At 36.4% G+C, this 23,425-nt stretch overlaps 3 protein-coding genes across 4 annotated transcripts in view; all 3 read right to left on the bottom strand.

Moving 5' to 3' along the window:
- Positions 1 to 20,307, bottom strand: part of LOC122650197 (serine/arginine-rich SC35-like splicing factor SCL30) — a 70,744-nt gene extending 50,437 nt beyond the window's left edge. Inside the window, exons 1-2 of the mRNA XM_043843529.1 lie at positions 20,231 to 20,307; positions 20,044 to 20,084 (exon numbers count right to left, since the gene is read on the bottom strand). The gene's annotated coding sequence lies outside the window, so the exon portion shown is untranslated. The remainder of the gene's footprint in view (positions 1 to 20,043; positions 20,085 to 20,230) is intronic.
- LOC122650199 lies at positions 2,721 to 9,226 on the bottom strand. Its single transcript, XM_043843533.1, has 3 exons — positions 9,217 to 9,226; positions 3,233 to 3,332; positions 2,721 to 3,154 (listed from the first exon to the last, which is right to left on the bottom strand). The coding sequence occupies exons 2-3, from the start codon at positions 3,324 to 3,326 to the stop codon at positions 3,006 to 3,008; spliced, it is 243 nt and encodes an 80-aa protein (XP_043699468.1). The 5' UTR covers positions 3,327 to 3,332; positions 9,217 to 9,226; the 3' UTR covers positions 2,721 to 3,005.
- Positions 4,865 to 15,077, bottom strand: LOC122650200. Of its 2 annotated transcripts, XM_043843535.1 has the most exons (4): positions 14,984 to 15,077; positions 14,749 to 14,905; positions 9,966 to 9,969; positions 4,865 to 4,875 (listed from the first exon to the last, which is right to left on the bottom strand). In XM_043843535.1, the coding sequence occupies exons 1-2, from the start codon at positions 15,075 to 15,077 to the stop codon at positions 14,757 to 14,759; spliced, it is 243 nt and encodes an 80-aa protein (XP_043699470.1). In that variant the 3' UTR covers positions 4,865 to 4,875; positions 9,966 to 9,969; positions 14,749 to 14,756. The 2 variants fall into 2 exon arrangements, with proteins under 2 accessions (XP_043699470.1, XP_043699469.1); XM_043843534.1 differs by lacking the exons at positions 4,865 to 4,875; positions 9,966 to 9,969 and having other exon boundaries at positions 14,652 to 14,905.
- Positions 20,308 to 23,425: the final 3,118 nt, after the last annotated feature.

Here is a 23,425-nt window from a genome sequence, read left to right as displayed (position 1 = left end):
AGTCTGCTTTGATGTTGAAAGATCGTTTTGGCCCCATTGACGTATTTGCAGAGAGAGAGAGAGAGAGCAGAGGGCCTTGTCTTTTTCGTTTCTTTCTTCTTGGGAGTACAGAGAAGAGCGTAGTCTGAAGCCCAGAAATCTGAATATGCAGACACGTTCACGAGGGAGGGTTTTCCCTGATTGAAGCATTTCAACGTTTTGGCGGGGTGAAAGCTTCTCCTTCACCCAAGAGTTCAAGTAAGCCGAATCGGCAAACGGTTCGGCTTCCGATTTAGATCGGTAGGAATCGGGATCGATTCTTTTAAATCCTGCGGATGGTTCTTTGAGCCCTCGGCCCGGGGCAAGGTTACCAGCTCTGTCCTCCCATGTGATATCATTTTGTCGTATTTTGTCGCACTTGATCTTTTCTAGAAAAAGAATCCTGATTGATTGTGTGGTTCGCCCCAGGAGCACATGAAATTAATTTCATTCAGTCTTTCATAAAATAAAAAAATCTCATCCTTTTTTTTTTCTCTTTAATTGTTGATATCTCTACACGTGTTCTTATTAATCTCCACACTGGTATAAGAGCTACACGATCAAATAACGATGTCTTATCCAAATATCATATATGATTTTTTAAGGGATAGTCATGGATTTTCTATGCAAATGGAAAGAGGCGATCTCTGCTAATGCCATCAGATTTTCATTTTTTTTTTTAAATACATTTTATTTATTATATTCAAAATTGATTTTTAAAAAAAAAAATTCTTCAAGACGCCAAGGGAGGGTATGCTTGACACTCCTCTTCCATGTTCTTGTTGCCCTCATATGTACGAAATCATTTATTACACCTCATAGGTGTGCTCCCCCATGCTGCTTGTTTTGAGAAACCTCTCATAAAATAAAATAAAAAAATTGTAATGGTTCCTTTTGTCTTTTAATATAACGCACATTTTGTTCTTTGAACAAGAATAAATTCTATCAAATCATGTACTAACAAAAAATATACAATAATGGTATCTCGCATTCAAATCATCTTAAAAATCTATTTTGACTTTTAGGAATAAACTAAGGCGCAGTCAAAAGAAACTTATAACTTGTCACTTCAACGGATTCGGCTCCTCTCCGGTGAGAGACGGTGTCCACCAAACATCCAACAACTGGTGAGCCAGGATACGCACGTTAGGATGTGTGTTGGCATGCATCATGGTTATCTAGGCATCAAATGTGCGTTGAACGCCGTCCCACACTAAAGAGGAGCCCGATCCCACTTCACCACTTTGGTTACAATGAGATCCACCTTTCGAGTCCAGTGAATCTTCAGGTGAGTGAAATGGGAATCCACTCCACCACTTTAGTTACTTCACCTTTTGCTACCTCTTCTTGGCCTTCTTTTGTTTGATCTCTCATTTGGAAATTAAAAATTCACCCCTCAAATTATTCTTATGGAAATGTTGTCACAGTGGTCTACAAACTAGATGTTATCTCAATTAAATATTCCAAGTAGATACCAAATGCATGCTTTGTAATGAATCTAAGGAATCTTTTTGGCATTTGTTGTTTGAATGTCTATTTTCTCATTTAATTTGGTTCTCTTCTAATATAGGGATTTCGTTATCATTGCGCTCTTTTATTTATGACATCTTAATGTCTTCTTCTTCAAAATCTGATGTACATTATTTTTTATCGTTTACTTCTTTCATTTTATATTTTATTCGGAATGAATGGAATCGGGTTTTTCATGACCAGGATAAGCCTAATCCTTATAGGTTCCCTCTAATATCAAACGGTGGAAAGCAACCTTGTTACCATGTCCATCACAGTGTTTCCCATCTCTGCCCATCAGTAAGGAAACTAACCTTCAAACATTGCATACTTCTCCTACTTCATGTATTATCCATCTGAAGTCACGGATACTCTTTACTTCTTACCGCAGATGAAGCAGAAGGCAAAAAAGGCAATCGAACAGGATTTCTGATCCACTAAAGACATGGACATCAAGCGCCTAGCCATTTGGACAGATTAGCACACTTGGTTTTTTGGCTGCAGAAGGACAATTTTCATTTCCATCTTTTGCATAATATTACGTCTCATTTTCAGTTTTTTGATCCTCTTATTATCGAGAAAGCTCATAAAACTATTATTCAACCAACTCATATTCTAGCTAATAGAGCTCATATATCTAAATGTGTAAACATGGTAGTCGGTTCAAACTCAGACTTGTGTAATCTTTATTTTTCTTTTCATATAAAAAAAAAAAAAAAGTTTTCCGAACGGATCACCCACCATCCTAAGGTTCACAAACCCCTCATAGGGTTTTAATATGTTCCACAATACACTCCCAATACCCATTCCAACCCTCTCCCACCCCTAAGTGAATGGGATTCCATTCACCACTGGTCCTAATAAATAAGATGATGTTTGATGAAACTTTGAAGTTTTATCTTTAAGCTCGACTCGATCACCAGAAATCTCTTTAGCTCGACCCTATCCCTACATCGATCCCTCATTGATGTACAGGTTCTTGAAGAAACAATTGGGAAACAGTTTGATCCCCACAGCCATCCAAGCTTTGGGCTTTTTCCCTAATTGAAGCCTTCTTTTTCCCTTATATATTAACAGAAACGCAATCTTTGGGGATCGGAAACAATACCCACTATTATGCCTGAATTTTGGGCATGAGCAAAACTGAACAGAAACGCAATCATGCAAGCACCACTTCCCCAAAGATGAGTTAAAATAAACAGATCTGCATATGCATATATATTATTACTTTATGTACCAAAAGAAACAGTGCATATTGCCTGTCGCTTCCATGAGAATTATTCATAATCGAAAAGGTTCACCAATACCAACCAAATTTTGAAAGAAAACTGTACTGATAGGCCTCAACTTTGATCACGGCCAGCCAGCGAAACTATGTGAATAAGGTCGAATCTAGTACATGAACAATACAAGTACTAGTCCATCAAGAAACAAATCAAAACTCATGGGCAAATTGGGTTAACCAGACACCACCAACCTTAAGAGTCAGTAGGGGTCTTCACAATAAAATTCTGGCGACTGATAGGGTTCATCACCACTGGAGGTCCTGCTGTACGTGGCCATGCCTGGAACCTCTTATCAGTTTCTGCCCACCATTCTTTGTTTGAAACAGTACTGGGAGTGGTACCTGTTATCAGAATCCAGCAATATTATAAACTCTTCAAATATGATATTTGTAAGTCTTAACAAAATAAATACAGCTTACCTCCGAAAATCTTCTTGTCAGCAATAAAATGATCCACTGTGTAAGCAATTACAGCGGTTCCCACTAAAGCACCCACAATCTTAGCTGTTGCCATGCTCGACTGCCAAGATCCATAGATATTCCAATGTTACAAGTGCATATTTACATAGGCATAACTAAAATACACCATTCAAACCACCACAACCCCCCCTCCCCCTCCCAACCAAAAAAAAAAGTGAACAGCAGAACCATCTTTATGCTTAACTTCACAAAAGATAAAATTCTAGAAACACTGAAACACGGTTCCTGAGATGAAGCAATTTCCATAGTGAACTGAATTCAGAGATGTCGACAAGGCACCAAGGCTTCTAATGCCCGATGCACAAGGCAACATGTCAAGTGCATACCTGACTTGACATGAGTAGAATAATATGAAAGAACCAATTTATAACAGTTAGCATAGTGTGACAATAACATCAGAAAATGTACAAAATTACAAGTGATCAGCAAAAACAACATAACCAATATGGAAGATAAACAGAGTTCAAGTTGCATGGGCTCAAACAGTGGCACCGAAATGTATATAGGTGATTCAAGACACCACAGGCGCACAACAGGTGTACAAAGGTGTACACACTGAAGTAGCGGCAGACACCAGACAACAAGGAACAAGCATTAGGCATGCACCTTAATAATACTGTCCTCATGTGAGGATAAAGTAAGAGCTCCAAGCAAGGAAATAATGAAACAGAGAAATCCGAACTCATCTGAACAAATAACCAGGCAATCTAGAAAGTAATTGATCCGACTTTCTGATGCTTGAAACCAAAATTCGGATGACGACAAAAATGATCAATAACAAACACATTTATACCCCCATCAAATCCTCTAAAAACTAAGACCTGGTAGAAAAAAGGGTCAGCAAAATACAGGTAGAGCATTCCAAATAGACGACGAAGCTCCTAGCTGCCTTAACCTCACACATAAATAAGATACAAAAGAATAGGAGGGGAGAAACTTGCATTGAAGATTGTTGCCATTATCTCCAATGAGCATGCATAAACCTAGTTATTGTTTGCATACCACATACCTATGTCTATGATCTAAATAATGCATGCCCCAGCAAAGATAAATACATACATACATGCAAGAGTATTCAAGAAATTACATGCAACCAACGTTTACACATAAAATTATGGGATAAGTGCACTTCATGACCCACCCAAATAAGATTGTCAGGTTGTTCCATGTAATTTTGCCACATGGCAGGGCAGTGGAGATCAATGTGGTGATTCCAACTAATTTGGATGGCAAGGACAACTTCTGGATAGCAGTGAGCTATGGAATAACAAAGGCTCTATATTGGTTAACGTAAGACTAGAATCATGATTCAACATTTTGGAGGATTAACATTCCAAGACATCCTCATCAAGATCTTATTTCTAAGGAACTCAGGATGCGGTCGACTAGTAACTAAAATGGATGACAGGAAAGATTCAAGGTTGGTTCTTTTAAACTAAGGCATAATTGAGCAAATGATGTAGATAGAAGAATGAAGAAGAGAGGGAGAAAAATAGAACTCGGAAAGATATTACTGTTTATGTGAACAGTGCCAGAGTTACTGTTCAAGTGGTACTGCTCATATGAATAGTTTCACAGCCATACTGCCTTGTGTGGGAATGCTTCTAGAAGATTGAATTAGAGTTTCCGTTTTAATTGTTTAGCTGAGTTAGAGTTTCTATTTTAGTTACCTTCTAATTTTGTTTCTTAGCAAAGTTCATTTGAAACTCAAGTTTTAGTTCTTCTACAAGACTTTCTATTTTCATTGTTTCTATTCACTGTCTAAATTGATTTCATCGATGATCAATAACTATTAATAAAAATAAATTTGATTTAGTACCTCAAAGTATCATATCTGATCACCCCTACTATCCTAACGTTCTTTATATCAAAATGATATAAAATTATTAAAAAAATATTGTTTATCTGATTTTCTTCGTTATCATTTTAGTCAGTTGGAGGTTGTTAATCAACATCAGATAAAACCCAGTCCTTTTATTGGTTTTCCAAATAAAACCCCTTTTAATATCAATCTGTTTTTTGTTGAAAAACAGGGAATATTCAACACAATGCTTTTAAAAAAAAAAAAATGGAATGTATGGCCCTAGGGGTGATCCAAAATCATTATCTTAATATGCTCAAGTGCTATCATCGATTTGCACCCATATCATATGCACAAACTGCTAGTTCGGAACGGGCCAGTATAAGATGGGCCGAGTCCCTATGGGCCACAATATTGTGTTCTTGGTTCCGTTGCGGTTGGTTTCTAAGTACAGTGGGACTTGCTGCACTAGACCTTATGTGGGACCCATTTTTATTGCCCTATTTAACGTTGCAATATAGGTGGCAGGTAAGTTTCTAGTAGAGAACAGCTGCTTTCCATCACTCCAACCCTAGCTTGAGCAGGTCAATCGGTGTTCTTAGCAGACCGTCTCACACATTTTACATCTCAGGTAAATCGTTCTCTCTTCCCCCTTTCTATTAATCGTAATTGCAGCTCGGCGTCGACTTAACTCTGGTTAATTCAATAGCCTTTTTTTTGTTCTGATCTCTCTTTTGGCTCTGAGATCTATGTCGAGTTTTTTGTTTGCAAGCTTTGATGTCTTCTGATTTACACAGTTCATGTTCTTCGGATTATGTTATATGTTTTCTGTTTGATTTGAAACCATTAAGCTTTATTTTTGTCAGTGATTGCCGTCATTTGACACAGACTTCAACAATCCTTGTTGAAAATGGAGAGTTTCAAAGGGTGAGAAGAGAGTTTAGGGATTTATATGGGGGTGGGATAGAGAGAGGAGATTTCCAAGGGGCAGGTCATGAGGAGTTTGAGGATGGGTTTTATTATATAATTCGAGGGGTGAATTTATTTACTGTGGGGTTGGTGATTTCAGATGTTGGTGTTCAGTCTTATGATTGTAAAGCTTGAGATATGCATGTTCAAGATACTGCTGCAGGTTAGAAATAAAGATCAGTACAGCATGTTTGAGATTTTATCGGTCAATCCTGAAGAAAAATCAGGAGTGTATGTCGGTCCGATTGCTTGGCTTCCATTGGATTCTATAGTTTCTTTTTCTGTGTTTTGGTGAAATTATGGATTCTATAGTTTATTGATAGCTTGGTAGGAGGACCCATCAAAGGAGAGAATGGAACATAACTGAATATGCAGTAAGTGTAGAATATTTCCAGCATGAGGATGGAGATGATTAGTTAAACATTAGATTTAACGTTTGCTTAGGAAGAGGACCCATCAAGAGAATGGAACATAACAGAATATGCAGTATGTAAAATATTTCCAGCATGAGGCTGGAAATGACCAGTTCAATATTAGATTTAACGTTAACTTAGGAATTGGACCATCAATGGAGAAGATAAATATAAAGAAACATACAATATACCATTGGTTCAGTTAGTGTTTGGATCTGAGTATCCATTGCTTGCAGTGCGCGTAGCTGTATATTGTTATGCTTATCCTATCAAAGCCATCAAATGCTTTTGAGTGCCGTGGGTTACCTATCAGTAATATAGAAATCACCTAGATAGCTAGGTCAGACCAATCTAGTAGCCTTAATATGTAATGAAAGCTAATGGAACTTTAGAATTTAAAGTTTGTTTAAAGTTTGATAGCTAAATATTTCAAGCAACCTTAATAAGTTTGCTGACCTTGTAAATTGTAGTAAATCTTATTAAATTTGCAGTCTTCATAAATAGGTGAAATATTGCTCTATTAATTCGTAAAAGTAGACCAAAGACATCCTAGCAGTAGATGTATGTGCAACCTTTAGAACCGAAGGTGAACTCAGACAAAAGGATAGGGTGGCTTGGATTAGAACTTCACCAAATGTTAGATTCAGTATCTGCAATTTACTAGAAACTCAACTCCAATGTTTCAGTACAGACAAATCAGACTTTATTGGTCTGCAACAGCTTGCTAATTAGAGTTTCCAATGTAACTTAATCCCACTGTATTTTTGAGATATTATCATTATTTGATATTTAACTCTTCATTGGAATGAAAAAAAAGACAACAAACCTCCAATGGAGGAACTGCTATAATGAGTTTACTACAACAACAAAGATAAGTACTAAACATAAAAACTGGATTCACAAAAGAATACTGACCCCATAACATATTTTAAGCTGCATAATTCTCTATTTGGCAAGATCATCAACCATCTTATTAACAGTCCTAGGCTACGACTGGAATGCAAATCCCGCCTAGAAGCTAACTGGCCACGATAGAGTATAGGCTTTTGAGTGTTCATTGTCATTTATTAGATTTTTAATGGTACTATCAAACTTTAATAGGGATGTTAATTGCTTTAATGTGGAGAGGAAGCATTCTTCTAAATTTTAGGTTTGCTAATGTAAGGTCAATTTACAAATAAACTAACCCCAAATAATCTTCCCAACAGAGGTCAATTTCACATTGTTTATAAAATGTGAGTTTCAAAATATGGGGGAAAGTTTTGAAAATCTTTCTTTTAAGGGGGAGGGGTAAAAAAGACATTTTCTTTGATGTGTCACAAGAATAAAAAGTAAAAAAATAATAATGAGGGAACGGTTTCAGCAAGGGAATCTCTTCCAGTTTTATAAAAATGGGTTTCTTCTTTTGGCAGTTTAAGAATTGAGAAGTCGAATCTAGAAGGTTCAAAAAGGAAAAATAAAAAATTGGAAAAAAAGACCAACAGAGGACATAAGTTTCTCAATTTCTTGATTCTTATAAAAGGGGTTCTGGGCGGGTTTTTTCGTTTTTAGAGGTTAACAAAGAGAAAAAATTGAGAAGTGAGGAGAGTAAGAGTGAAATCATAGGGAAGTCAGCGAGCAATTAGGGGGGGAGAGAGAGAATCGAGCTCAAAATAAGAAAAAGTACGAAGAGACCAGGGAGAAGAGGAAGAGTTTTCAGAAGGGGTTCTATCATCCAAAGAATCTTGAGTTCGACTCATCAAAACTCTTCGTCTATGGGAGGTTAGTCGAAAGTTAATCAAACCTAGGTTGGTGTAGACAAGATCGCGTCATGTTCTGTTGGAGATTCAGTTGCTGAATGAGATAATCAGCAAACTTTTGGTTGATTGTGCTTCTCTTTGTTTCTTTAGTTGTAATTTGATTCACTGTTTTGTAATAATTTCCCCACCCCAATTTGTTCAGGCCGAGCTGTTCGAATCCCTGATCTCTCCACAGTCATGACAAAGCTTTCTGCTGCAAACACTGGTTCTTGATCTTCTTATCAGGTAATATCCTCACCAGAACTCCATTTTCCTTTCCTCCAATCAGTTCTTTTCAATTTGCTTGCTTGATTGATCAATTTCTATTCTGATTGTTGGTATGATCCTCATCCCAAACTCATCTTCCTGATCTTTAAATTCTCATGGTGGCTAATATCTCTGTTGAGTCATGATCGATTCATTATGTCTAAAACGATTTCATCGTTGATCAATAATCTAGACTGTAAATGAAATTCCTGAGTCGGATCCATTTCCTTTTATTAATTGAGAATCATGGCTACAATCTTATTTTAAGATCAAATCGGACTTCAACCCGGCCTATTTTGTTGGACAGAATCAAATTGAAACTGAACATATATAGTTTAATGGGATTAAAACCTCGGAATTAAGAAGATAGCACATAACGAAGCTTCTGATTCTTATTGGGAGGATCATTTTTTTTTAGACTCGAATCTTAAGTCTCAAAGATGTAAAAGCAAGAAAAAAAATATGATAAAAAATGCTTTGGATTTGAATTCAATATCAATAAGAAGAGAAATGTTAACTAAATTCGTTAAACGAGATATCACACACACTAAGCGGGACTTTTTGGAAGGAGGTCAAAATTAACAACTTTGATACAGATCAAGAGCAAAGCAAAACTTTAAAAAAAAAATTAATAAGAAAATGAGTTATCATCCACTAAAACAGAGAACCGCTTGATGACTTCGAGAGAGAGAGTACCTTGAAGCTGAAACAGAGGACCGCTTGATGACTTCGATTATGTTGCAGCGTTTCTCACTTTTTCTCCGGCAGCCGTCGTCGAAGGAGAATAGGAGACCGAGGGAAGGAGGGAGACCGCGGCTCAGCCTTTAGAGATTAAGTATTTTCAGATTTAGGGTTTGCTTTGAATGGTCATACATACTCGGTGCCGATATCTTTCTTTCATGTGGTTCAGATCTAGTACGAGTATTGGCCGGTAAGGATGCCAAGAGGGACGTTGTCAAACTGTCAATAAATTCAGATCTAATTTTTTATTTCAGTTTAGATTTTTTTTATTTTTTATTTTTGCTTTTTAACCAAAAAATAAAATCAAATATTTTTTCACAATCTCAAACCGAAATCAAAAGGTAAGCTTTAATTTTATTCAGTTCCTATTTAGTTTTGTTTTTATTCATTTTGTATAAGTTATTGTAAGTCAGTTTAATTTATTTCGTTTATCATTTTAGTTTGTAGGAGACTTGGGAGTTGGGAGTGTCTCACAGTGACCTCGTATAACAGTATAATACGCAAGGACTGGAAAAGGAAATGAGTAAAATTACGGAACTACAAAATAGAAATGAGAAAAGTCGATAATCGAAGATAGAGATAAAAAAGAAAAAGCAAAAACAGAAATCTTATAAGTCGTGTTCAAGGCTTTTAGGATTTAAGTATGATTTAGGTTCGATTTATATGGGTTACATTTCATTTGATTTGGTTCGATTCAAATCGACAGCTCTTAAACTAGAACTGAAATAAATTGAACCGAATAAAATTTCAATTTCCAAAATCAAATTGAATTGAATTTTTTCTATTCGATTTGATTAGATTTTAAATATTTGATTTTGATTTAACTAAATTGACACTCTTAAAGAGAGTATCAATCTTGGATGGCTCACAGAATTTTAAAATCATGGTTTAATGTATTTTTAAAATTCAAAAATATTCTAATATAAATAATTTTAGGGAAAGGGAACACTACCTGGTCGCAGGTGACACACAACCCTTGTGCCCGGACACAAGGCTGCGTGAAATGACCACCGTACTCTTAGGGATTTCCACCTTTTCATAGGGGATCCTTTTTTCAGTTGGGATTGATTTTCTTTGGTTTAATGGTTGATTCAAAGAACACTGTGACTGAGTTGGTGTCTTCGTCTTCTCATCTAATCATGAGAAGAAATTAGAAGGAGCTTCTAATTTTCAGCAAGGGAAGAAAATGGTTCGATTGATATTGACAGACAATGATAAACAGAGTAATCTGATGAAAACAAAACCCGTTACTGATGAATCGTGGGACACTATTGAACACGGATTTTGAGACAAATGTTAAACTCTATGGAGAACCTGATTATTATTGATATGGTAATGCACATCGACACTGTGAAGGAGTTGTGGGAGTATTTGAATATTGTGTATTCTGAACAAAATAATTTATCTTAGATAAATGAGTTGTCTCAGGAGTTCTATCGGGTTGATAGAAAAGGTTGTCCTTTGACCCAATACTTTGCTAATTTTAAGGGGATGTATGGAGAGTTGAATTCACTACTTCCTTTTCCTTCTGATGTGTCACTAATGTAAAACCAGTGGGAGCAACTTGTGATTATGGGCTTTTTGGATGGTCTTGGTAAGGAATATGACTGTTCGTTCCAGTATTCTTGGTGGTAATAAGGTGGCTTCTCTTGCAAACACTTTCTCATGAATTCTCCGGGTAGCCCATGAAAACTCTCATGATTCTACACCGGTTGATATTTCAGCCCTTGCAACTTATACTCCTAATCGTGGGAACGGCAATGGAACTAGTGATGGTAGTACTCGTGGTTGTGGAAATGGTAGTGGTTCGGATAAAATTCCCAATCCTGGTACACAGGCTACTTCACACAGTTTGGGTTTTGTAAAGATATGTCACCATTATGGTCGATCGGATCATATCCAATGATTTTGTTGGAAACTTCATGGCAAACCATCTCAGCAACAGTTTGCCAATTCAGCTGCTAGTACTAAATTTGCTGCTCCACCGTCTTCACAATCTAAGGGTAGGATGGTGAAAATGTCTTATGAAAATTATGCGAGTTTCAGATCCTTCAACCTTCCCAACCCTCCATTGTTACTTTTGTCTAGACAGGTAATGCCACTACATGTATCTAGTATGCCTTTATTCTATAGGGAGAGAATGTTCTGAGCTAGTGGTATAGTGAATCTAACAATCAAGCGGGCAGGAGGAGAGAGAAGAATTACTAGTGTAGTCTCTACCGATAGCTCAGATATACTTTTTCTTTATAGTAATCTATATGTATTTCTTAACATCCGACAACCCTTTAATGGGAAATTTACAAGTACCTCCCCTTAGGTATCAAGTAATTTCAGAAACACACATGAGTTTTGCATATTTACATATTCCACTATTACTTTCCAAAATAATTAATAAGTAAACTCGTGAGTTTTGCATATTTACCTAATTTTCCTTTTTATCTCGTCTGTCAGTAAACTTACTATGATATATAATTGTTCGGTAAACTTTTATCCTGATTCATGCATTTTTCAGGATCTTACGACGAAGAAGATTGGTAAAGGGTGTGAAAAAAAGGGGGGGGGTTGTATCTACTTGAGGACTCTTCTTCCATTGTATGCTCAAGTGTTGCATCTCTGCATCAAGTTCACTGCCGTTGAGGTCATCCGTCTTTACAAAGTTTGAAGAAACTTGATCCACGTTTTAGTTTTCTTTCTAGTGTAGAATGTGAGTCATATCAGTTTGGGAAGCTCCGCTGTGTGTATTATTTTCTTCGAGCCAATAAAGAGTTTGCACACCCTTTTGCTTTGGTTCATTGGGATGTATGGGGTCCTTGTCCTGTTGCATCTAAGTTGGGATTCAAATACTTCGTTACTTTTGTTGATGACTATTTTAGAGTCACTTGATTTTACTTAATGTAACATCTTTTTGAGTTGTTTTCTATCTTTTGTGCGTTTGTTGTTGAAATTCAGACTCAATTAAATATACCTATTTGCATTGTCATTTTACACAATGACCAGGCTGAAGAGTATTTTTTTTTTATCCCTTTTCTTCTTTATGGTTGAACGTGGCATGATTCACTAGTCTTTCTGTTCAAACACACCTCAACATAACGGTGTCACTGAATGGAAGAGCAAATGGTCATATTTGATTGATTATATTTGTACCAAGCTGAAAATGATTAATATATATGCTCCGGCTTTGAGGAGTAACAGTAACTTGTGAATTACCCTCCCCCCCCCCCCCCCCAAAAAAAAGAACAATTACTCATGAATAATAAAACTTTATTATTATTATTTTTGTTAGACTATTTTGTCCATATGCAATGTGTTGCTCTATTATTATATACTGAATATAAGTGGGGAATCAAACCATACGATTGTTACTCCTTAGAGATGAAGCTAACACATTTCTTCTCTTCTTCTTCTACCTCTTTTATTCTTTACAGAAAAAAACACTACGGTACTGATATGTATGGTGCCAGATTTTATCCTTGTATTTGGTATCTTTTCTCTTTTGTACTTTTGCTCCAATATAAAAAATAATGCTATAGATACCATATACGAGGCCAAACTTGGCTCTGAAATTGACAAAAGGTTATCAATGTTGAATTTTAAAAAATAATATAAAATATAAGATGAATCATGGAAAAAAACTATGGTACTATGGTGCCGGATTTTTTTCATTGTATTTGGTATCTTTTCACTTTTGTATTCTTTCTCTAATAATAACAATAATGCTATAGATACCCTATACAAGGCCTAACTTAGCTTTTGATTTGAAATTGGAAAAAGTATCTCAAAGTTGAATATTAACATACATGCTTCAATGCACTAAAATGTCAATAGAAACAGCTATAATATCAAATATTATACTAAAAAATTGTTCTCAATGGAAGTCAAGTTTCATGTAGAGTATGTATTGTATTGTAAGAAATACCTAAAAGCTTAACCCTTAAAATAAAAAAATAAAAAAATAAAAAAAAACTAAAAGCAATGTATGTACAGAAATATAGACCCCTAAGCATGTATTCTAAAACTTTGAAATATAAATTAAGATACGATAAGTAATCATACTCCAAAAATAGCATTTTTCAGTGAAAATGAAAATATATTCAATAGAAGATAGGTTGCATTTAGTGCACAATTTATATGGTGTAATAACTAAATGTGAGAAACATTTAGTTAAATAAAGAATGGAAAAATTGAAAAACAAGAAGAAACTATTGGTTCCTCGAGAATTTATTAGTAGCAAGAGTATATCTCATCAGAGTGCCATGGTGCTAACAAATTCTTCAATCGGTCGGAAAAAAAAAAATGCATAAATGCTTAAAAACAACACAGAAATAGATCAGAGACAGAGAAGGGGGAAATGTGAAACGCAGAGCTACAGAGGAGAGATGGAATTTCTTTTGCTACAGAGGAAACTAGAAAGAGAGAGATTCTTCACTCGAGTCCTGAACTGCTTATGTTGTTGCTCTATTTTATTTTCTTGTCAATCTGTTATTGGTTCTTCTGATTTGTTTTTGAATCATCTATCTTTTGATGTGGTGGAAACGTACAATCACCACACATGCTCTTCACCCCCACCTACTCTGCCGCTCCTTGCATTATAACAAAATGTATATTGGGAACCAAGGACAAGGAGGTTTCCTTGCCGCAAATAACAAGAAGAAGAATTATAATGTTGTCGAGGCAGCTTCGTAGTATTCCCCGGCCACTTCAAGGGAGCTTTTAGTTCTGCCGGAAAACAAAGAGAAGTATGTGGTCAATTACAACTTAACCCTTTATTTCAAAATCCTGTTTAAGTTCTTTAATTACTTCTATTTTTTAAGATTCCAACTGTGAATGTGAATACACTCAATTATCCCTATAAATTTATTTTCGATCATGTCCTTTACTGTACTCTTATGAGGATAGTTGGTGTCTTGTCATGTTTGGATAAATAACAGATCCTTGTTATGATAATAATTCCCCATAAAATAAATAGTATTTTATAAAAATTTGATTGCTCCATCTTCCTAACCTTTTACCAAGTAAACCTAAAAAGAAAGAAATATTAAATAAAGAATGGAAAAATTTAATCTGACGCTGGAGCATTGGTTACCGTTAGATTTCAGTGAAATTTTCAAATTGAGACCACCGTCCAACGGGCCCACATGGACATAGGGAGCATGACTTATTTGGGTTCAGTGGTTAACCTTTCACGGCGAAAGACGCGGTGGATTCATATTTCTCTAGAAACAGGAGAAACTGAAGCGACTTTTTGAACACTATTATGCCTGAATTTTGGGCATGAGCAAACTGAACAGAAACGCAATCTTGCAAGCACCACTTCACCAAAGATGAGTTCTTATTACTTTATCATTATGTACCAAAAGAAACAGTGCACATTGTCTGTCGCTTCCATGAGAATAAGGTCGAAGAACCTAGTACATGAACAATACGAGTAATAGTCGATCAAGAGACAATTAAAAAACACTCATGGGCAAATTGGGTTAAACCAGACACCATCAACTTTAAGATTCAGTAGGGGTCTTCACAATAAAATTCTGGCGACTGATAGGGTTCATCACCACCGGAGGTCCTGCTGTACGTGGCCATGCCTGGAACCTCTTATCAGTTTCTGCCCACCATTCTTTGTTTGAAACAGTACTGGGAGTGGTACCTGTTATCAGAATCCAGCAATATTATAAACTCTTCAAATATGATATTTGTAAGTCTTAACAAAATAAATACAGCTTACCTCCGAAAATCTTCTTGTCAGCAATAAAATGATCCACTGTGTAAGCAATTACAGCGGTTCCCACTAAAGCACCCACAATCTTAGCTGTTGCCATGCTCGACTGCCAAGATCCATAGATATTCCGATGTTACAATTGCATATTTACATAGGCATAACTAAAATACGCCATTCAAACCACCACAACCTCCCCCCCCCCCCCTCTTCTTCCCAACCAAAATAATAAAAAAAGTGAGCAGCAGAACCATCTTTATGCTTAACTGCACAAAAGATAAAATCTAGAAACACTGAAACATGGTTCCCGAGATGAAGCAATTTCCATAGTGAACTGAATTCAGAGATGTCGACAAAACACTGAGGTTTCTAATGCCCGATGCACAAGGCAACATGTCAGGTGCATACTTGACTTGACATGAGCAAAATAATATGAAAGAACCAACATATAACAGTTAGCATAGTGTGACAATAACATCAGAAAATGTACAAAATTACAAGTGATCAGCAAAAACTACCTAATCAATGTGGAAGATAAACAGAGTTCAAGTTGCATGGGCTCAAACAGTGGCACCGAAATATACATAGGTGATTCAAGACACCACAAGCGCACAACAGGTGTACACTGAAGTAGCGGCAGACACAAGACGACAAGGAACAAGCATTAGGCATGCACCTTAACAATACTGTCCTCATGTGAGGATAAAGTAAGAGCTCCAAGAAAGCAAATAATGGAAGGGAACAAATCTGAACTCATCTGAACAAATAACCAGACAATCCAGAAAGTAATAGATCTGACTTTCTGATGCTCGAAACCAAAATTCGGATGACGACTAAAATGATCAATAACAAACACATTAAGTGATTAAGACCCCCATCAAATCCTCTTAAAATTAAGACCAAATAGATGAAGAAGCTCCAAAGCTGCCTTAACCTCACACATAAATAAGATTCAAAAGAATAGAAACTTGCATTGAAGATTATTGACATTATCTCCAATGGGCATGCATAAGCCTAGTTATTATTTGCATACCACATACCTATGTTTATGATCTAAATAATGCATGCCCCAACAAAGATAAATACATACATACATGCAAGAGTACTCAAGAAGTTACAAGCAACAAACATTTACACATAAAATTATGGGAAAAGTGCACTTCATAACCCAACCAAATAAGATTGTCTGGTTGGCCCATGTAATTCTGTCACATGGCAGGGCAGTGGAGATCAATGTGGTGATTCCAACCAATTTGGATGGCAAGGACAACTTCTGGATAGGTCACGTCTCAAATGCTAGACTCAAAAACAACAAACACTCTCCCATGTATGTCCAATCACCCATGCATTTTCTGCCGTCCATGCATGCACCCGTCCTTCAAAAGACCATAACTTTCATCACTTTATATTACCTCTTGGCCAACTCCAGTTGGGCTGACACTTGACAAATGGGCAAGGGAACTTGGGGTCTACCTGTCCACAAAACTTAGGCCTCATCCGACATGGCACATTATAGATTTTTTGGCCAACTAGACAAACTCATCTAGCTAGACCAACCAGATAAACTTTTCTCATTATGTATACCGATAAAATGGTGAAAGGTTGGAGCTACAGCAAGGACAATAAAATCAGAATGATATGCGCTATGACCAACCAGCAAAGAGCTACAGCTGAAAGTGGCACTAGTATCCCTAGTATTGTGTCTTTGTTCCATGAGCACAGACCATGGGGAATTGATGCAGGATCATCCAACAGAAGAATTCCTATGGTTTGATCAACCATTCGATCATCTATGGCGTTTGTAATGTAGTTCTAGTGATGCAGAATTATCACCAACACCAAACTTGGCTTCTTTGCTTAGGAATAAATCTAGGGTTGGGTTATATACATGTTGGGCCTTTGATCCCATGGGTTTTCTATGCAATACGCCACGTTTATGGGCCTAAAATATGGGTAATTAGGTTGCATACGGGATTAGCTGTTTTAGTTCTATACTTAGTTTTATTTTGGTGTTTTTGTTTTTAAATTGAACCGGTTCAACCAGTAGTTCAATTTAAGTGATATTAGTAGTTTTCTTTTTAAGTGTTTAGTTGAGCTGGATTAGGACTTTGTTTTGAGTCTATTTCAATTTCCTAGTCAGTTTAGGTTACCTAATAGGTTAAGGATTGGGTAAGGCCTTTCCTTTGTAGTGTAAGAGTCTATTTTTGAGTCTTTTATATATGGTTGTAAGGGGGCAAGTATTGGACACGAATTTTAATATCAATGAAAAGCTTTTTGATGCTCTTCTTCTCTGTTGAAGATTTGTATTGTGTTTGATCAAGGCTGGGGGGATCGGTGTTTGATCCAATTGACACCTTGTGTTGGGAAGCCCGGGTGGTTCATTTTGGTTATACTTTGTTTTCTCCATTACTGTTCTACATTCAAGCATATTTGATCTCAAGGTTTATTCATCATCAACAAGTTCAAATCACCAAACCCTTGGAACTGCACAAAGATGGAAGGGAATGCTCTTTTCAAAGATGAGAAACTTGAGGAGTACTTATGATTTTTTACCCCCATCCCTAACCTAATATATTTGGGTTCCCATTTTTCTCTTGATTTCCTCATACGATTTAGTTCCCATTGTTCTCTTGATTTCCTCATACGATTTAGTTCCCATTGTTCTCTTGGTTCCCTCATATGATTTCTTGTTTATTGGGGTGTTTTCCCTGACCTAATATTTTTTCATGGTTTTAAACCCTAAACTGGACCAATCCTTTGGTAAAAATCCTCCTTTGGTAAAAATCCTCTTTTGGTTCCTAGTTTGAGCAATTCAAATCTATAATATATTATCTAGATTGGATGTATTGTAACCCAACTAGAAGCCAAAACCAGGATCTGCTTCCAAAGGTGGATTGTTTAGGGTTAAAATAGGTGAAATAGGCCAATTAGGGTTAGGGTTTGTGGTGTCTAGGGTTAGGGGGTAGGTATGAGTCTTCCAATGAAATTACGTTCAGAAAACTCAAAACCAGGGGCTGTAACAGGCTCGGCAGCAAGGTATTATGGTTATTAATGCAGTTAGGGTTAGGGTTTTGACAAGGGAACTACGAGGAGTTCAAAGGGAATGGATAGCCAGAATAGGCTGCAATCTGGATCGAATGTCCTATAGGGGAAGTGGAGAACTCGATCCAATTATGGGACTGTTTCTATGGCTGGATTGGTCTGGGCAGTGAATGGAGCGTGAGAAAAGGTTAACAGATGGAGGGAATTCTAGGGTTTAGATGTTTGGAGGATTAGAAGAAGAAAGACTAAGATTTGGGATGATTCAAACTTACTAGTAGTTGAAGCAATACTTAGACAGCAGCTTGTTTGAATGAAAGATCCTTGAAAAATAAGAACTTGAACAATGTTAAAGAAGAGAGCTAGAATGAACCACTCGGGCTTCATACCGCAGGGTGTCGATTGGATCAAACACAATCCCACTTGCCTTGATCAAACACAAGACAGTTCTCCTTGGATAAGACAAGTTGCAGTAGCAGCAGCTTAAGAGTTCACCTTCAAAATTTTGAGGTAAAAAAGAGCCCCACGAATTTAGCTTCTATTTATACGGGCCAAAGGCCATATTCCTATTCAGCCTCGGAGACTAAGAAGTCCCCTAGCCAATTCCTATTACATAGCCAACAATTCAAAGGTTATATGTCTAATTAAAGTGGTCACATGACTATTAAATAGCTTGGAACTAGTCTAGCCGATTCTATGAGGTGACAATTAAGTTGTCACATGACAACTAAAAAGTCACATGATTTATAAACTAATTCAAATTAAAAGAGTCACATGACTATTATATCAAAATAAAAACTAAGTATGAAACTAAAACAGTTATCCCGTATGCAAACCTATTACCCATACTTTAGGTCCATAAAAGTGCCTATTACATTGAAAACCCATGGGATCAAAGGCCCAACATGTATACAACCCAACCCTAGACTAATTCCTAAGCAAAGAAGCCCAGTTTGGTGATAAATCTGCATCAATATATACCCGTATTTTTACAAAGGAACCGTATTAATAAATGCGCTGCGTTTTATTGTCGTATGTGCTTTTTCCAAAATTTTAACAATATTTTTTACACCTAATCTGTTTAATACAAGTATGTATCCGTAAAATTTCATTTTTTTTTATACCCGAACTTACTAACTATGCCCCCACAATGTAACTTCCCTGAAAAGATAAAACCTTTCGTTTAGAACATTGTCCTATGCAGCCAGATGAGTTCAGTAAATTGAGTGTTTAGCCCACCGTGCTATTTGGGCAAAAAAAATAGAAATACCATGGTTCTTAATTATTATGATGCATATAGGTAGCTTTGCTTTTAGCTCAAGAGACATAGATCAATTTCCAGATCAATGTTGTCCACTCTAGTTTTTAAATTTCATGAATAACACTGAAACCATTTTTTATGATAGCATGGACAAATTTAAAGTTCACCTCCCAAGTTTGAAAGGCGTAGAAATCAAGCCCCCTACCATTAGTCCAGAAAGATACTGAGTGGATAATCAAACAAGAAGTATGCAGGGCCCTAACGGCAGGCATCTCCCACAATGGAAGTAACATTGAGTGCTACTTCTAGAGAAGCAAAAGATTCAAATACTATTATCCCTTTGACTTGCAAATATGTGCTAAGAAGCCAAAGCAAATGCTATTCTATCCCTACAATGAAGGATACACAGCAAGAAGCCAAAGCACACACCCAAATACCAAAATCCATTGCAAGGTAATTAGATATTGACTCAATACCAAACACTCTTCTCCATTCAAAAATCAGGAGAAATAAATCCTTTCGAAGAGTCTGAAGCACCAAGGAGATAATTCGTACAACCACCACACCACAATTATAAGGATCAGCTAATAATCGAACTATAGTTAAAAACCAAAAGAGGAGAACAAATAAAACATGGATGAAGAAAAATGTAATCGAAGGCCAACAAAGCACACAAATTGATTACAAAAAGCATAGGGCAATCAAACTAGTATGGAACAACTAAACAAGAACAAAGAGAGCATGATTAATTTAAAAACCCTAATCATACCCGGAAAGCGGAAACTACGGACACAGATCTCTAATAGAGCTTTAGAAAGAGAACAGAATGGGAAAAATATGAGAAGAAGAAAAACAAAGAAGAAGAAGAACAAAGGTGCAGAATGGGGTAAAGGATAACCTCCTGCGTACCATTAGCATTCATTAAGCAACCCGAAATCATGGTAGATTAAGTTTACCTGGAGAACGAGAGCCGAAGAAACAGGAATTGAGCAAGGGAGGAATGTAAGTCTGCAACTTGGATGAAACCCTATGAAGGGATTGAAACAGACGAGAGTGTAGCTGACGAGTCTGTTGAGCTGTATCGATGATCTTCAACTTTTGAACGAACCCTAGAATAAATCGTGATCGATCAGAGTCGAGTTATTGTCCAAACAACTTCTCACATTTTTCTTTTATTTTTGGGTAAATTATACGTACCTCCCCTGAGGTATGACCTAATTACACTTTCACCCATGCGTTTTGGGAAATTACACGTTCTTTCTTTGAGGGATGACTTAAGTAACAAAAACACCCATTCGGTTAACTATACACGTTAGTTGCTAATGGTAGGAATTTTTAAGTCTTATTATGACCAATATACCCTTATGGTAGAATGACATTATTGTCCTCTTCTCCTTCTTCAGCTCATCATCTTCTTCTTAAAATTGCTATTTGTTGGGGATCTTTATCGTCTCCATTTATTTGCCCCCTATGAGATGAAATGGAGGAAATGGAAGGGCAGATAAATGGAGACGATAATTTTTTGTTTTATTGGTGTGATGAGGTCTCGAAAATTGACTGTAGGATTACATATGAGGAAAAAATGAATCAAATTTTTATTGAAATTTTTTGCATTTAAATTTATAATCGTTTCATTCGATTTTCCCCAAATTCTGAAACTTCAAGACAATAGTTTCTACAACCTTGCCTCTAGAACCTAAAAGAACAGGGATTGTGTATTTTACGCATACCGTAGAAACCATTGAAGGTCAAATCGTTTAGGGTTTGAAAAAAAAAAACTAAGAATCGAAAAAAAGGGGCCAAACACAGCAGGTCAATGACATGGGTTAAAATTTAAGAAAATTTCTGTTTTCTGAGTTTCCTTTTACTATTTAGTTATAGAGTCGTTAGACGTCCTCTGTTTTCGTCTTTATTTTTGGTAAATAAAACATAAAATTGGAAAGTTTTTCTTTTTCTCTATTTTAATTTCTTTCAGTTGATTTTTTAACCAACTCGAATCTTGAGAGAAGGCAAGAAATGTAAATTTTAAGAGGAATCATTAATACTTAAAAGAGGAGGGTGAGAAATAGGAAGAAGAAGAAGATGAGGTGAAGAAGAATCCTTGGTTTTGGAACCCTAGCCCCTGCCCTCTTCTTCTTCTCCGTTCTTAATTGATTGTAGCGGCCGCCAGTAAGTCTACATCTAAGGGTATTTAGGTAAATGGGTTTTGAGAAAGGGTCAGTGTTCAGAAATGAAAGATGGGTTTTGGGAAAACGATTTGGGGAAAATGAGTGCATTTTGGTCTATTAAATGAAAAAATTAACAACTAACGTATACAGTTAAAGGAGTGGGTGTTTTTATTATTTAGGTCATACCTCAAAGGAGAAACGTGCAATTTCTCAAAATTCATAGGTGAAAATATAATTAGATCATATTTCAAGGGAGATATGTGTAATTTACCCTTTATTTTTTTGGTTGTAAATGATGTCTGGGAATCGATTTATTTTTTCGCGCCGAACTGTGTCCTAAAATCCAAGCTCTTTTCACTGTTTCTTTCTGATATTATCTCGAGAACAATAGAACATGCGATTAAGATTCGTTGTTGGGTTGATGATTGGTTTCCAAGAACGAATTGACTTAAAATGAGAAGAAGATCTTGCAGTTGTAGAGGCTGAGAAGGAATCAATATTGAGATATTGGGAATGAAAATAAGGAACTAAGCTTTGCCTTAATTAATTTCGTGGTGTGACTTGTGAGTAGATGAAGTTTTTGGAATGCATATGAGAATCCATAAAGTAAAAAAAGTTCAACTTAAAAAAAATAAGAGCATTTGTACTTCAGGTTTCAATTTATTGGTTGTAGTAGGGAAGTTAACGAATTTTTATCACCTGCGGTTCCCCTGTTTGGTACGGTTCCCTAGTGCCTCTAATAAAAGGGGGTGGACCCTACCCGGGTAGTGTGTTCAGTTACGGGATGGAATGGTCATTTTAGCCCCCCCTATGAGAGGAATCGCACAATCGTACCGATCAACGAACCTCAGGTGATAAACGTCTGGAAGTTAACATCCTAACCTGCAACCTTTCCCACAATAGGAGGAGGGTAACCTGATCATTTTCTTAGGTTAAAACAATGAAAGGGTAAGTTGGTCATTTTAATTTTACAAGTTTCAGTTGAATAACTCATAAGGGTAAAATGGATTTTTTCAATCAATCACTAACAGCAGAACCGTCAAGTTTCATAGGGTTTTAAGTAATAATTTCAAAAGTTGGGTGTGTCAAACAATTAGACTATAATATAGGAGGTGAACAAATAATTTAATCTAAAATAAATGAAAACACCCCCAAATTAAGAGTCTATTATGTATTATGACCGTTTTTCTTTCATTTTTTTGCTCTTTAATGAGCATGTGCTCATATGACCAAAATACGAAGGATGTCAATGGAAATGTGATACGCTAGAATGTTGGTGAGAGGACGGACGGTTTGACTTCTCCAACCAGCTCAGCTCCCCCTTCATGATTATTCATCCCAAGGTGAACATCAAAAGAAGTAGAAACCGTTTCAGATAAATTGATGAGATTAAACAAATAATTGAACTCTTTGACAATTTCAGGTAACCCCTTGACTATTGTCCGTTTTCTTAACATATCCAAATTTTCAAATAATTGTTTGACACCCCTGAAACCCGCCGGTGTTAGGTTACTGTTAGTGGTTGAATTAGAAAAATCTATTTTACCCTTGTCATCATTTCAATTGTAACTTGTGAAGTGAAAATTACACACATGCTCTTTCAATGTTTTAATTAGATTTGAAAAACCCTAAAAACCCAAATCGAGGAGGTTACAGTCACCGAAGAAGAAGCTTGGCAGTGCTCCATCGCCCGCGTTTAATTGATTAGTCCTAAAAAATCCCTAACACTTTGATTATTTAACAAATTTATTAATTAGTCATAGAAAATATGCAGTGGATTTAATTGATTAGTCCTAGAAAATCCTTAGAATATTGCTAGTGGCTTCATCAGCGGCATCTGAAATCAGGAATTGGGTCCTTTCCGATTAGAAGGCATTTCTTGAATCCTGCAATACGCTCTTTCATCTCTTCCGGTAAGTGGGCTTTCCAGTTTTCTCGTGTTCTTTACACTTTTTTTCTGTCGAGGTTTGGTGCCATTTCTAA

This window comes from Telopea speciosissima, chromosome 2 (assembly GCF_018873765.1).
Source record: "Telopea speciosissima isolate NSW1024214 ecotype Mountain lineage chromosome 2, Tspe_v1, whole genome shotgun sequence".
Taxonomy (NCBI): Eukaryota; Viridiplantae; Streptophyta; class Magnoliopsida; order Proteales; family Proteaceae; genus Telopea; species Telopea speciosissima.
This window is presented reverse-complemented; position numbering and strand designations above follow the sequence as displayed.

Coding starts and splice junctions, on each gene's coding strand:
- LOC122650199 (XM_043843533.1), bottom strand. CDS start 3,326: ATGGCAACAGCTAAGATTGTGGGTGCTTTAGTGGGAACCGCTGTAATT. Junction 3,155..3,232: donor TGACAAGAAGATTTTCGGAG/GTAAGCTGTATT, acceptor TTCTGATAACAG/GTACCACTCCCAGTACTGTT.
- LOC122650200 (XM_043843535.1), bottom strand. CDS start 15,077: ATGGCAACAGCTAAGATTGTGGGTGCTTTAGTGGGAACCGCTGTAATT. Junction 14,906..14,983: donor TGACAAGAAGATTTTCGGAG/GTAAGCTGTATT, acceptor TTCTGATAACAG/GTACCACTCCCAGTACTGTT.